This window comes from Bombus pyrosoma, linkage group LG7, assembly GCF_014825855.1.
Source record: "Bombus pyrosoma isolate SC7728 linkage group LG7, ASM1482585v1, whole genome shotgun sequence".
NCBI lineage: Eukaryota > Metazoa > Arthropoda > Insecta > Hymenoptera > Apidae > Bombus > Bombus pyrosoma.
Window position 1 is genome coordinate 12,773,467 of NC_057776.1, and position 14,913 is coordinate 12,788,379.

General features: G+C 30.1%; 2 protein-coding genes across 14 annotated transcripts; both read right to left on the bottom strand.

Moving 5' to 3' along the window:
* Nucleotides 1–409: 409 nt before the first annotated feature.
* On the bottom strand, nucleotides 410–10,177 carry LOC122569641 (transcriptional repressor CTCFL-like). Of its 12 annotated transcripts, none has more exons than XM_043730989.1 (15): nucleotides 9,056–9,195; nucleotides 8,637–8,809; nucleotides 8,340–8,563; nucleotides 7,901–8,265; nucleotides 7,647–7,816; nucleotides 7,379–7,515; nucleotides 7,151–7,301; nucleotides 6,924–7,065; nucleotides 6,558–6,830; nucleotides 6,340–6,476; nucleotides 5,956–6,095; nucleotides 5,613–5,870; nucleotides 1,559–5,520; nucleotides 1,287–1,474; nucleotides 410–1,200 (listed from the first exon to the last, which is right to left on the bottom strand). In XM_043730989.1, the coding sequence occupies exons 2-13, from the start codon at nucleotides 8,764–8,766 to the stop codon at nucleotides 5,461–5,463; spliced, it is 2,187 nt and encodes a 728-aa protein (XP_043586924.1). In that variant the 5' UTR covers nucleotides 8,767–8,809; nucleotides 9,056–9,195; the 3' UTR covers nucleotides 410–1,200; nucleotides 1,287–1,474; nucleotides 1,559–5,460. The 12 variants fall into 12 exon arrangements, with proteins under 12 accessions (XP_043586924.1, XP_043586920.1, XP_043586918.1 ...); XM_043730985.1 differs by having other exon boundaries at nucleotides 1,559–1,785; nucleotides 2,444–5,520; nucleotides 6,558–7,065; XM_043730983.1 differs by having other exon boundaries at nucleotides 1,559–1,785; nucleotides 2,121–5,520; nucleotides 6,558–7,065.
* Nucleotides 10,178–10,450: 273 nt separating this feature from the next.
* LOC122569645 (motile sperm domain-containing protein 2-like) lies at nucleotides 10,451–14,284 on the bottom strand. Of its 2 annotated transcripts, XM_043730999.1 has the most exons (10): nucleotides 13,815–14,284; nucleotides 13,399–13,539; nucleotides 13,124–13,301; nucleotides 12,674–13,043; nucleotides 12,512–12,587; nucleotides 12,196–12,302; nucleotides 11,912–12,112; nucleotides 11,715–11,843; nucleotides 11,436–11,640; nucleotides 10,451–10,584 (listed from the first exon to the last, which is right to left on the bottom strand). In XM_043730999.1, exons 1-9 carry the CDS (start codon nucleotides 13,894–13,896, stop codon nucleotides 11,464–11,466), a joined length of 1,461 nt encoding a protein of 486 aa, XP_043586934.1. In that variant the 5' UTR covers nucleotides 13,897–14,284; the 3' UTR covers nucleotides 10,451–10,584; nucleotides 11,436–11,463. The 2 variants fall into 2 exon arrangements, with proteins under 2 accessions (XP_043586934.1, XP_043586935.1); XM_043731000.1 differs by lacking the exon at nucleotides 10,451–10,584 and having other exon boundaries at nucleotides 11,457–11,640; nucleotides 13,784–14,284.
* Between the last annotated feature and the right edge of the window lie 629 nt (nucleotides 14,285–14,913).

A 14,913-nucleotide genomic window follows, 5' to 3' on the forward strand; every position in this document is an offset into this window, starting at 1 on the left:
GTCGAAAACTAATAGCGTGAACATGCTGCATACTTATTGTGTATAAATACACTATTTGGTAAGTGTAAATTAGCAACTTAAATAATAAATGTAATATTATAATAATAGAATTCCATGATTTTTATAAAAAGTATATATTATATGATTAAGTAATAAACTGTTTTCGCAAAATAGTATAGTTTATTAACACATTTTATAAAATTATTGTGAATGAAATATTTATGTATGCTATATTATATGAATTTGATACCAAGAATTGTATCATGTATATAACAAAAAAATCTTCCTATAATTGTTTTATTAATCAGTTGAAAGTATTAATGAGCTATTCAAATAAAAGAATTAATATTAAATAATTTGTGATATTAAATTACAAATTACAAGGAAGGTAAATTACTATATCTTTGAGGCCAATGAAAAATTTTTAATTTTTTTCTATTGCATTACGAATTCCTTATTATGTACATTCATGTATATATACAGATATCATTCATATTCAACAACACAAAACTGGACTGACAACAAATTAATATTATCGTCTTTCCCCTAAATATTTATAGAATATAATATTCATCCATAGAATGAAGTTTAATGGTAAACATTTATATACATTGTAGCCTTGCTTTGTTTTGTCATTTCAGTAACAATAACCCACAATAACCACGTACCAACAATAACCAGTATCATTCAATGAAAATATTTTGCTATGTTCTATGTTTTTATATTAACATCTATTGAATATTTGAAAATATTATACCAGCCACCATTCATGACATTGTATTGATGATATGACTTCACTAGTAAGGGTCTTGCCGACTTATAATTTTCTAAGGATAAATTCTATTGACAATAAAGTAAAATACTATTTTACATTATTATAATCGTACAATAGTTTCATATTTCACAAAACCACAGAACTACTATTTCTTCATAAATTATTACATACATCTAATGTACTAGTGACAAAAAATTTTCTTGTACTATGCATATGGACCACACTGGCCCTGAAAATTGGCTCCATTCACAGAGCTATTCACAGAGTCTTTAAATAATATTAAATAGTACTCGTAGTATGTACAGTGTTACTGTGAAATAGATAAAACATTTGACTATTATTTTATCTTCAAGCATTCATTTTTCTTGTTATAAAATTGTCTGCAATATATCTATATTACCATTGATTTCTCCTTTCTTATTTTCCTAAAATATTACAACAAATTCACGTTATAATAAATCATACCTGTAAATGACAATTCATGAAGATGATAAAAATCAAATTTATTTACCTCGTCAAAACCAAAACAAGTTTCCATTTCTTTCTGCAATTTTGAATCGTTTTGAGTGTGTTGAGATGAAGATTTACTACATGTTGGTAATTTTATTTCTTCTGCTTTACTTTCCTTTTCGCCTGTACCATTTAAAATCTCAATTTCTTGTCTCATTAACACGTAAAAGTGTATTTTCTTTCATTAGTCTGAAACAATAACATATGTATTTTTGATTCAATGTTTTAAATGAATGAAGCTATCATTTTTAGATAGCTTACCATATGCATTACCTTTTGTATTATTAAATTTCAAAATGTTGAAATTCTATTGTTAATATTCTATTATTAAAATATTCTATTCTGTTGTTAAAAGAAATTTATATTTTAAGCTAGCTACTGTATGTGCTATATATATAGGATATGCATGTATACTACATCTCATTATCAAGAGAGTATTTATATATATGTATCCCATCACTCATTGCAATATGTAGATCTCGGAATAAAGTTTCGAGGATCTATAATGGTCATAAGTAAATATTCGTAGAGTTGAAATGGCATAGAGTCCAAAAGTCATATATAATATTACGTAAAAATGCACAAGCGTAATCGGTTTTGCGTTCTAGAACATCTGAAAACACGCATGCATAGAAACATTCGAAATTGTACCAATCACTTGGTATATTAATAGAAAGAAAATGCACGAGGCATCATAAGCCATGCGAAATTAAAGAAAAATCAATATATAAATTGAAGTAAATATAGCAAAGAAATTGAAGGTACGGAAGAGCAAATGTATAAGAGGAGGGGTCAACAGCGAATGAGGACATTGACCACGTGTTAGAATCCTTACAATTGTAATCGTAATCGAGCATCGGTGTTATATCATTGAAAAGTCAAACAGGATTGACAGGAGCGACACACGCTGCCGCGGAACGTTATGTAATGCCATGGAGCGTGTAATGCGAACGAAATTGACGACATGAACATGTGATTGTGCTGTGAAGGAACATGTGGAATTCATAACAAGCATTCAGCATTTCTAACTGTGGACTTTTGCCAGACACCGGAGATTTCGAAGTTGCGCATTCTATCAGAAAGCATTAAGACAACGTAGATGCTTTCGATTACAGGACACAGGGAGCATTAGCGACAAAAATTTCAGAAAGTTATCACCATCGGCGCTGTCATCAATGTAGAGAACGCAACAGAAGGAGTAATGTTCGTTCTGCTATATGCTGTGTGCTGGAAATGCATTAGTGATAGATAGTGGAGCTTTTTGCGTCCACTTTGCAATAATTTTTCACATGGAATCGTGTTTCCACGTTATGTTTAATTTGTTTACGACACAAAATCTCCAAATATTGGCTTATTTTGTAAAGTTGAAAACGTTCGTGTGAGGGCGTTATATACTACCGGCAAAACTATATGGTCGATAGAAGTACGAATGTTCAAATCGTGGAAATCCTTTAAATACTGCGCATTAATAATTGCGCACTGACACGCTGGACAACTATCTCTTTAGGTACACCCGGAACTTAAACCTATTTAGATCTTACCTTTTTCCTTTTTCTATGCATTCGGTTTTCACTTATTAAAATATGTGTGGACATGCAATGGTTAAATTCATTTAACAATACGAGACTATCGACAAACGTAAATTGATAATCGGAAATATAAGTTTATTTCGTATACTTAAATACAAACCCAGAGGCGGTAAGAAGAGGGTAAAATTTGTTTTACATAATAATTGTATTTCTATGTCCATTAAAGTTAATGATGTGAAATTCGGCATATGAATTCATTAAAAATAAACGAACATGTGTTTGACCAGTTTTCAAAATTAGATACTTAAAGAGTATTCAACCAGAAGCTAATAAATATTCAAATACTGTGCTAGCGAAGTCGCGAGTGGGCAGCTAGTATATTATATATGTATATATCATAATTATTTGACTATTCGTTAGATATAATATTAAATTCTTTTGAATTCACAGTTGACATATATCTTGTTTTTACAAATTGACATATTATCATTTAATTTTAATAAAACAATTGATTTTATATTGTTTTTATATATTGTTTATTATAAAATGTTGATGATGTAATAAAAGTAGAGGAAGAGATGCAAAATTATTTTTACTTTTAATCACTTTTTTATTATAGCAGTTGTAATCTCATATATTGCATGGAAATAAACAGATTGCAATGCAGAACTTATAGATTTATTACTTGCAGATAAATATACCTCGATAGGTGTAAATTGACAACTACTATAATAAATATATTATAATAAAAAAATATTATGACTTGTTTCAAAAATATATGATTCAATAATGAACTGTTTTCATGAAGTATGTAGCTTATTTGTTAATATGTAGCTTGTTATTTATTTCATAAAATTATCGTGAATGAAATATTTATATATGATATATTATATGAATGTGATACTATACAAATTTTATCACGTGTATTTAACATAAAAAGACTACAATTCTATCGTTAATCAGTTTAACATATTAGATGAATTATGTAAATAAAATAACTAATTTGAAATAATGTATCTAAATTATAAATTATAAGGATGATAAATCGTATAAATAATATGTAGGTATATGTATGAAACATTATAAAAGTAATTCCAATTAGCCATATTTTTCTTATAATAATAATGCATTTACTTTCTGAATATATTAAATGTCATACATAAACGATCCGAAATATAACGATTGGATCCTGTAGTTCTATGCGTTGCTCGGAATAATGTGTGCGTTGAACAATTTAATTCCTAACAAATATCGAAATGATAATTCATCAACAGAAATAATATGCGCAAGTATCATCGACGAGATAATGTTTATTATAAAGAAGATGCTACACCATTTTTTCTTTGGGATATTGTATGAAAGTGCTTCGGCTTGAATAGCACACAATTATCAATTGCTCAATTACAATTGTATAAAAAGTGTACAAGAGCGTAAAAAATTTTTACATTGTTTTTACAGCATCATTACATTGACGATTTATCTGGAATAACTTACGTGCGACAGTTTATGAAAAATTGCGTGTAAGATTACATTTATAAGAAATCGACTACATAAGAGAAGTCTACGTGTAATCCATATAGATAGGAAATGGTTGTTTCTGGATGCTGCGCAATCACAAAATTATACAAGAAGTTAAACTGATACAAAATGACAGATTGCAAAAGGATTCAATGAATTAAAAGTTCCATCATTGTTTACAATCATATGTAATATTTTCTTACTAGTCTATTTGCATTTTGTTATAGTAGTTGCAATCAATATCGGAAAGAAGGTACAGCCTAAACATTTAATGTTCTAAAGAAAATGTAATTAAAAAAGATGAATAAAAAATTATTATAATTATACTAATAATCATTACAGTCCTCTTAATATCAAGTTACTTTTTGCCATTCATACCTTATCCTGTATCCACAAAAGATTTGACCCGATAATCATGATCATTAATGTTATATATAGGTACTTATTTATAGAATGATCGTTTATTAATGTTATGAAATACTTCTATACAATCACAAATGTAACATCTGCTAGGTCAATGAAAAATTTCTAACTCTTTATGCATTACGAATTTCTTATTATGTACATTCCTACATATACGCAGATATCATTCATATTAAATAACTTAAAACTCGATCATCACTATTAAATTTAACGCTTGCTTTTCCTCTAGTAACCACATACCAACAATAATCAATCAATGGAAATGTATTGCTACATTCTATGTTCTTATGTTAACATTTACTAAATGGCTGATTTAAAAATATTAGGTCATCCTATGTTAATAATATAACCGAATGCATCAGTGACGATCTTGTTGACTTACGATTCTCTAAAGCAAATTTTACTGATAATAAAGTAAAATAATATTTTACATTATTATAATTGTACATTCGCTTCATATTTCACTAAATCATAGAACTACTGTTTTTTCATAAATTATTACATACATCTAATGCACTAGTGGCAAAAAATGTTCTTGTACCATGCGTATGGACCACGCTGGCCCCGAAAATTGGCTCCATTGGAGCTATTCACAGAGTCTTTAAATAATATTAAACAGTACTCGCAGTATGTACGGTGTTACTGCGAAACAGACAAAACATTTGACTATTACAGAGATAGATTTTGTTGCATTCATTTTTCATATTACGAAATTGTCTGCAATATATTTATATTGCCATTGGCTTCTTCTTCTTCTTCCTCTTCCTAAAATTCAATATTACAATAAATTCACGTCATAATAAATCATATCTATAAATGGCAATTTGTGAAGGCGGTAAAAGATTAAATTAACTTACCTCATCAAAACCGAAACAGGTTTCCATCTCCTTTTGTAATTTTGGATCACTTTGTGTGTTCTGGGATGAAGATTTCATAGACGCTCCTGATTCTATTTTTAATTCATCCATTTCTATTTCTTCTTCTTCTTCTTCTTCTTCTTCCTCTTCTTCTGCTTCATCTCCTTCTTCGCCTGTACCAGTTACGATCCCACTTTCTTGACTCAAAGGATCTTGCATCATCAAATCTCCATCTTCACTGGCTACTACGGCCATTTGCTAAACAAAGGTGAAACAATCAGAATTATATTCATACATAAACATAATAAACTAATATCTTTTTAGCGTTTTTTATAATACACACTTGATCAGTTCCTTGATTGTCAGCTAGCTGTATAACTTCCAATACAACATATTGTTGACCATCACTTCCTTCGACCGCCATCATATCCTCTTCATCTTCTTCTTCATCTTCGTAACCTTTAAGTTTAGTAGCTAAATCACCTGTTATTATAACACAACACATGGATATTAGTCAATGACCTGAATACAGATCATTGAGTAAGTGTCCTTGTGATTACAATATTTTATGATTATTCATTCATTGTATATGTGTAGTACAATTTCCTTCGTTCATAAAATTTAAATATTGCTTTAGAAATATCAAATTTGCGACTCGTTCCCAGCTATACACATATAAATGAATCAAGTTTCCTTGTTCTGCCTTGCAAGTTTGATGAAACTTTACCTGTCATGACCTCGACTCTCTGTCCGTCTATAATTTGAATCTTTTTCTGTCTGCCCATCTTTAATGCTTGTTGCTTTTCTTGAAGAGATGATTCCGGATCATGAACAGCCATATGTCGAATAAGATTCCCTTTATGCCTTGAAAACAAAATACATAAGCATCCAACTGTATTCTTCTCCATATCTTCACTTGATAAGTGTATCACAAATATTACATACCTAAACGGTCGTTCACATTCAGGGCATTGATGTGTCTTTTCTTGTGGCGGAGGGGGAACATAAGTAGGATTATGATATAAATTATAATGCCGTTTGAGAAGTTGTTTTTGTCTGAATGATTGAAAGCAATGATCACATTGATATGGTTTTTGATCAGTATGAATTAACATGTGGCTCTCGAGATGGCGCTCAGATATAGAAGCATATGGACACAAATCACATTTATAACACTTTTCTCCTTCGTGAGTTTTACTATGCAATTTGTAGCTATATCTACAATGGTAAAATACATTATATGTTTTGTGTTTGCAACATATAATATTTTCACTTTTGTAGCTATTATACAGCTCAGTTTTTGCCACATACCTATCTGGGAATGATTTTCCACAGCGTTTACATTTCAGAGGTTTATCAGAGGTGTGTAATTTTTGTACATGAATTCTGAGATCTGTTTTTCTTCCACACGTCGTTGGACATAATTCACACTGAAACACTGGCTTGTCACCAACTATAACACATATTATTATAACCATAAATGAAAGAAAATTACATAACAAATGTAACAACCTTTAACATGTAAAGTATCAACATACCGTTATGTATCAGTTTATGAGCTTTTAAGCTGTTAGACTGAGTAAACCTTGCCTGGCAAAAATCACACTCGTATGGTTTTTCTCCTGTATGTATGCGCAAATGGCGTTTTAGCTTGAAAGTATCAGGACTTGCATATGTACAATGCGGACACTGTAATGTAAATGTAATTATAACTTTATGGTCGTGAATAACGCTTTTTAAGCTTTTTATATGAATATATAATATACCTGATATGGACGTTCGCCTGTATGACACCGAATATGACGTTTGAGTTTAGACAATTCAACAGATGCATAGTCACATTCATGACACTTATGTGGTTTTTCATGTGTGTGTCTATATCGAACATGTCTAACAAGTTCACCTATAAATTAATACTAATGATGATTACTATGTTTCTGCACTTCAATGCTACTTGTTTCTTTTAATAATTCAAAATCAAATGCTTATCAAATGAAAAAAGATATAAAAAGTCCATAAATATTTTGTACTCACCAGAGGTTGTGAATGCACTATCACAAAATTTACAGTGATGTGGCTTGGTCCCAGTATGTGTATTAACATGATTCTGAAGAGAAGCTAGTGTTTTAAATCCTCTTTCACAAACGCTACATTTATGTGGCCTTTCCTCCGAATGTGATTTCATATGTCGTGATAGCAGATATCTATATCATATGCAGATTAAGAAATTGCTTACAAGTTAATCAAATTTTGATTATGATATAATTTAAAACAAACTAAGAAATTACCGTTTTGGACTTGTGTAGTTACAGTAATTACACATATGAGCTTGGGTAACAGTTTGAGACTTTTTAGGTAAAATTTTTACAATCTTAGTTTTGTCATCTTCTACTTCTGATTCCACAGGTACTTCATTATCTTCATTATCTTCAAAGTCATAAACTGTAAGATCTTGTTCTCCTTCTCCTTCTTCACCTTCTGTTCCTTCTCGTGCTATTGGTTTGCTTTCCTTATCCTCAGCATCAGGTTGCTGAACTATTAGTACATAACTGACTTCACCAGGATTAGTATCAGATGGCACAATAGTAACTGTTTGATATGCATCTCCAGAATTGATTACAACCTCATTATTTCCATTACTCGTTACCTGGCCCTATGAAAAACAACATACTTTCATAGTAATGGTATACAGTATGGCATTACATGAACAAAGATAATTTCCCTTACATCTTCATCACCATCAACATTTTCTAATTCTTCAATTTCATGATATTGTTCTTCTTGAGGTGCTTCTCCGTCATTATTTACATCTGCTTCTTCTACTTCTTGAATTTGAACCTGTGTCATGACAGGTGTTTCATCATTATTTGCTTGGTAGTAATATTGACCAGATTGGTCAACAAAGTAAGTTCCACCTTCTTCTCCACCAGACAGTCCTTCCACTTGTTGCACTATAAGCTAAAGTTTTAATAGAAGCTTGTTCCTTCTATGGTAAATATAGAAAATTCATTTGAAAATACTAACACTGTACATGTTGTAATTGCTCCCCTTGACCTCCTTCTATTTCTCTATTAAATGTTTCTAAGTATGTCTGTATCTCCGTTACAGATTCCTGCTCCTCTTCTAACTTAATTGTTGCTACGTTAGTTGTCATGGTCAAATCATTAACTCATAGAAGGCTACTTTCTGTCATTAATCTGAAAGGACAAAAGATACATTTTTTACTGAATGCTTTGTAAATAAAAGTATCATTTTCAGATAGTTTACCATATATTTTACTTTTTGTGTCATAAAAACATATTATAATTAGTTATGCATTTGTATATCTTTTTATAAATTTAATGGTGTTATTCTATTGTAAACAAAATTTTATATTTTATGCTAACTACACAATCATCACTTATAGACAACATAGTACTATATATGTACATATATATACATACTATATCTAATTGTGAAGAAGATATTTAACTATATATCTAATCACTCATTACAATATGCAGTTCTAGCATTAAAAAGATTCGAAGATCTACTTGAGTAAATATCCATGAATATATGGAATCAGTTACATAGTTATCGAATTATTACAGAAACGACATAGAGTCGAAACATCATATACATAGAATATGACAATCGTTTCGTAAGAATGCGCAAGTGTAATCGGTTTTACTTTCGAGAGCATTCGAAAACACGTGCATGCATTCGGAAATTGCATCGATCACCACTGATATATCAGTGGGAATGCACGAGACATCATGATTGGTGCGAAATTAAGGAAAAATAAATATATCTTTGTAAAGAAATTGAAGGTATGGAAGGTACGGATGAACCAGAGGAGACAAGAGCGAATAATTAATACGGTTGACCATGTGTTGGAATCCTCGTAATCGAGGATCAGTGTTATATCATTGGAAAGTCAAACGGGATTGACAGAAGCGACGCACGCTGCCGCGGAACGCCATGTAACACGCGAAGCGGGTAATGCGAACGATGATGACGCCATGGGCAAAATGTGATTGCGCCGTGATGGGTGAAGGAGCGTGTGGAAATGGGTAGCGGGCCTCCAGGGTTCCGTAACCGAGGACTTTTGTCAAACATCGGAGGCTCCGAAGTTGCGCATTCTGTCGGAAAGCTTTTAAGACAACGCGGGTGCTTTCGATTTCAGGACACAGGGGGCATTAACGACAAAAATTTCAGAAAATTATCACCGTCGGCGCTGTCATCAATATGGAGGACGCAACGGAAGGGAATACTGTTCGTTCTGCTACGTGTTGGATATAACTTACCAATCTTTTGCGTTCAGCTCGCGGCCGGCTGGCACAGATCTCTTCAAATACCTTCAAAAATCGTCTTTCTTCACACGGAATCGTGTTTACACTTTGTGCTAAGTTCGCTTACGACTCGAAACCTCTAAATATTCGCTTACCTCGTAAAGTCGAGAAAGTTCGTGTGAGGGCGTTGTGTAAGACCCGGAGGATAATATGGCCGATCGAACTACGAATGTTCAAATGCTGCGCGTTGATAGCTGCGCACTGGCATGCATCACTCGTCATGTTTACACCGGACGACTGTCGTTTTTAGGTACTTCCGGGTAGTAATTTTACCTATATATTACCAATTAACTTTTTCCTTTTTTCATGTATTCGGTTTTCACCCACTAAAGCATGTTTATAAGCATACGGCGATGAAACTACTTTAATAATACTTTGTTACTAGTAAATGTAGCATTGATAATGCTGAGATGTAAGTTCATGTGATATACTTGCTGGTGAGGTGCATTGGACGAAATAAAAAAAGTCCACCGCCATGCGAAAAGAGCGCGAAAGCCATAGTTAAGGTGGGAGCAAGGATTAAAAATCTTAGTGGGGAGACCAACACCCATTTGCTTGTGCGAAATATCATTTTTTCCTAAATGATTAATAACTGATGTATGTTGATGAGGAAATATATACAATGACGATACAATCACATGTTAAGTATTAAAAAATTATATACATATGTATGTGCAATTATTCTAACATTTGTCAAGTACAATATTAAAATTTTTTTTATCAAGCATTAGATACAAAAAATGTCTTGACTTTCAATCAGTTTTTTATTGTAACAGTTCTAATCTAATAAGTTTGCATTGAAGTAAACAGATATTACACGTTAGTACACTATATGATGTATATAAATTAGCGAGTAAAATAACAAATATGATATTGAAATAAAAGAATACAATGATTTCTAGTAAAAGTATATAATTAAGTAAGAAACTGTTTTTTTAAATATATAGTTTATTAATACATTTTATAAAATTATCGTGAATGAAATATTTACATATGGTATATTATATGAATTTGCTATTAACAGTTTTATCACGTATATGTAACAAAAAGAAATTCCCATAATTGTTTTATTAACCAGTTTAAGATATTAGATGAGCTATGTAAATAAAAGGATTAGTTTGAAATAATTTGTATTATTAGATTATAAATTACAAGGAAGATAAATTGTACAAATAGTATGTAAAAATACGTGTAAAACTTTATAAAAATAATTCCAATTGTTATATTTTTTTCTTATAACAATAATATATTTACTTCCTAAATATATTAAATAGTATACATAAACGTCCCAAAATATAACAGCAACTGACTTCTTTTATGTTAATATTGATAACATAAAACATGTTTTATACGTATCTTACATAATTCTTTTTTAACAAAAACAACGAAAAACAAATATAAGCTATGAATAGGAAAGATCAATGTAAAAATATTAGAGTTATAGCATACAGATAAATATACAACAATTAAAATTTGTGTTATGTTTATGTAGAAATCAAATCAATTTCTATCTGAACAACCTATATTCCATGCATGTCACAGACTTGTTGATCCATGGAATTTTTAATATCAACTTTTAAAATATAAATAACTACTATGGCCATTATAATTGTAACTATCATAGAAAAGAATAATAAATGCTTCAAGAAAGCGACATCATTGTACAACTTTGTATGACTATCTTTCAAATGTGCTATCTGTAAGTAACCAATTTATATATTAGTATACTGTTCATTAATATCATACTTTTAATCACATTATTTTGCCTTACTTTCCGGGAAAGTATATCTATTTGACCAGTTTCTGACAAGCCTGAGGTGGAATGTAATTTTGATGTTTCATTACTCATAATTCCACCATCGCAACATCTTAATTTATGTTCCTCTGCTGGTTTCTCAGACTGAATAAAACATAAATTAACAATCACACATTAAACGTCTATATAATTAATGTATATCGATGTGTTACCTTCCATAGAACTGCTAGTTCTTGGGCCGATGCGTTCGGATCTTTTAATGGAAGGCACATAACTAAGAATTTATCGACATGAAAGAGACTGCGCATATTATGGTCTTGCTGTACAACAACTGAAATCGTGCGTTGTTCTTGAGGTAATAAAACTCCCGAACTTAGCCGTACTTTGAACTTTCCCGGCGATGTTGTTTTTACCTACATATATAACAGAAAATATTTATGCTATGTTCCATATACATCATATCGTAAATTTTATCACAGAAGAAAACTCATCTTACCTTATAAGATAAAGGTTTATCTAGAGTCACATTTTTAATTGTAATTGTTCCACTAATTTCATTTCCTACTTTATTAAATATAAATGCATCTGGTTCAATTGATAATACTGCAGAAGAATAAGTATTATTTGTCAGTATAAGAATCAAAGTAGAACTTTTATCTTTGCAAATATTTTCAATATTTACAATAGATGTAAAAATGAATTCTTTCTGACAATAAAATTTCCATTTCACACAAAAATCAGAAAGAATTCTAAAGAATCATCTCTGCATCTATATATAATAATAATGCCTATAAAAGTATAATTTTACTTACATTGTTCTTCATTTGATTGATCTCCAAAACTACTTGTAGACTGTTCTGTTAATGGAGAACCTTCTGCAAAATGTACCTATAGTTACATAAAAATAAAAAATTAATTCTCAAAGGAAGTTGTGAATTATTTGACATTTATTTTTCCACTAATTAATCATATACCTTCTTATTATCGAATTTTCCATTTACTGTAGCATCTATATTATTTTGTGCTTCCGGTACAAATTTGAAGGTATATTCGTTGCTACCTCCCCAACATGTAAGTATATCATTAGGTTCTACCAACTCATGTATGTTGCTTTTATGCACAAATTTAATTTTTGGAATTGCCTTAGGTGGCAACCATGACTTTATCATTTTAAATGCAGTGTTTAATATCCATGGCATTTCAAAAATAATGATGTAATTCAAAAAATTGGGGTAATAATTTTTACAAAGGTTGATCAGGTACTTGATAAATTCCATATCCATATTTAAAATACCAGTATCTGACATATCAAAGAAAAGTGAAATTTGATTGCCATTAGTTTGTCTGAAATACCATAGAAAAGATAACATTAATTTTGAAAACAAATTGATCTAAATAATTTATTACAGATTATTTAATCTTACCTTTCTAATCTTTCAAACCAATATACAACAAGCTTTTGCAATTGACTAAAGTCTTTACTGCCTTTAGTATGTAACTTACATTTGATAACAAACATTGTTTTACCATCTTTGTCTTTACCATGAATAAAGCACAATCCATTATTTAAGTATTCTTTCATCACATTCTCTTCTGTAATCTCTGTAATTAGATAATATTGTAATAGTTTCATTAAAAATTATATAATTTATACATAGCAACTAAAAAAACTGCACATATGAATGTATATTATCCATACCATTTGTACCAAATTTACTCCTCCAGCTGCAAGTCTCCCATAACATATTAAGTGAGTCTTGCATATTGTTTTCATTGTGCTCTAAAAATCTTTTTAACCAATTATTATTGTTTACATTAGCAATATCTACAGGGTGAAATTCTGAAATTGGATTCAATTAAATGATTAATTGAATCATAAATATTTTTATGTGTTATACATTTTATCAATTAAATACATAATAATGAGTGGAACAAAGGCTTCATAAATTATTCATAAAAATGATTCTTATTCTTTCATTAAATACATATTGAAAACATTGCTTCGGAATATGACACTAAGCTTAAATTTTATCCTGTGAATTAATCAGGTTTTTTCAAAATACCATTGTAAAGAAAAAGTACACCTTTTTACGATATGAAAATAAATATACACACTAGGATCTGGTGGTCCCTCGTCAGCCAACTTTTTAAAAAATTTTTCACGGAGTTCCGTAATTAATTCTGTTCGTACTTCCATCTTTGGTTAACCTGCTGATGACTACGACACTAACACTTTAACCGGCAGTGAACTACTAATACGATAACCAGACACGATAATTGTTTATCCGGATCCGGACATCAGATCTGCGCGCAGAGACACGCGCATACTGTTCGGAATCTTTGGACTTTACACTGAATTAATTGAAATCATACATTCTTTCTTCTATAATTATGTGTGGAACACACTTTTTCTTAAACATATACTGACGTAAGAGAACTTGTTGTAAAGTTCTAATTTTTTTACGGAAGTGCCACAAAGTCTGGTTTGTAAAATATGATCTATGAATAATTTCCTTGCAGACTATTACGTATTGGTTTGCTGTCAGTACGTATATTTATTTAAGCTTGATTTCCATATGCCCATGTCTAATATGTACTACAGAGAAATACACGAGTCATTCGTTAATGAAAATAAATAAAATTCAGTGGTACATTAAAATATTAAATGTTACTGTACTATAGGAGAATTTTAAATATTGTAAAATTTATGTTTTATGTATAAGTTTAAAATATGTTTTTTTTTTTTAATTATAATCGTTTTAACATCATTGGCAATTGATTTTTAATTACTATATTATTTGTATATATTTAGGTATATTACTTTTTAAATTTGCTTAGGTCTGTGAAAATGAATAGAAAAAAATTTTGAATATAAAACTATTTTTGTTGCGCTTATAATTTTACAATAGTCTGTTAATATACACAATAATATTTTGGACTAAAGATTCTAATAATTAAATTGTTAAAGTTACAAACAATAGTTAAAGATAGTAACTTCATAAAATACAGACACTTTTGAAGAGAAAAAGTAATGAGCTCTATTAATTAATTAAATAGTAGAACTTCTTATGTATAAAATATTTACCCTTAATTTTCAAAATACTAATCGTGCTTTACGAAGGCACTTAATTGTAATGTCAATTCTAAATATTTTGTTTACAACCGAGATAATTCCAAAAAAAGACGGGAAATGATTTGAAAAACTAGGGACATT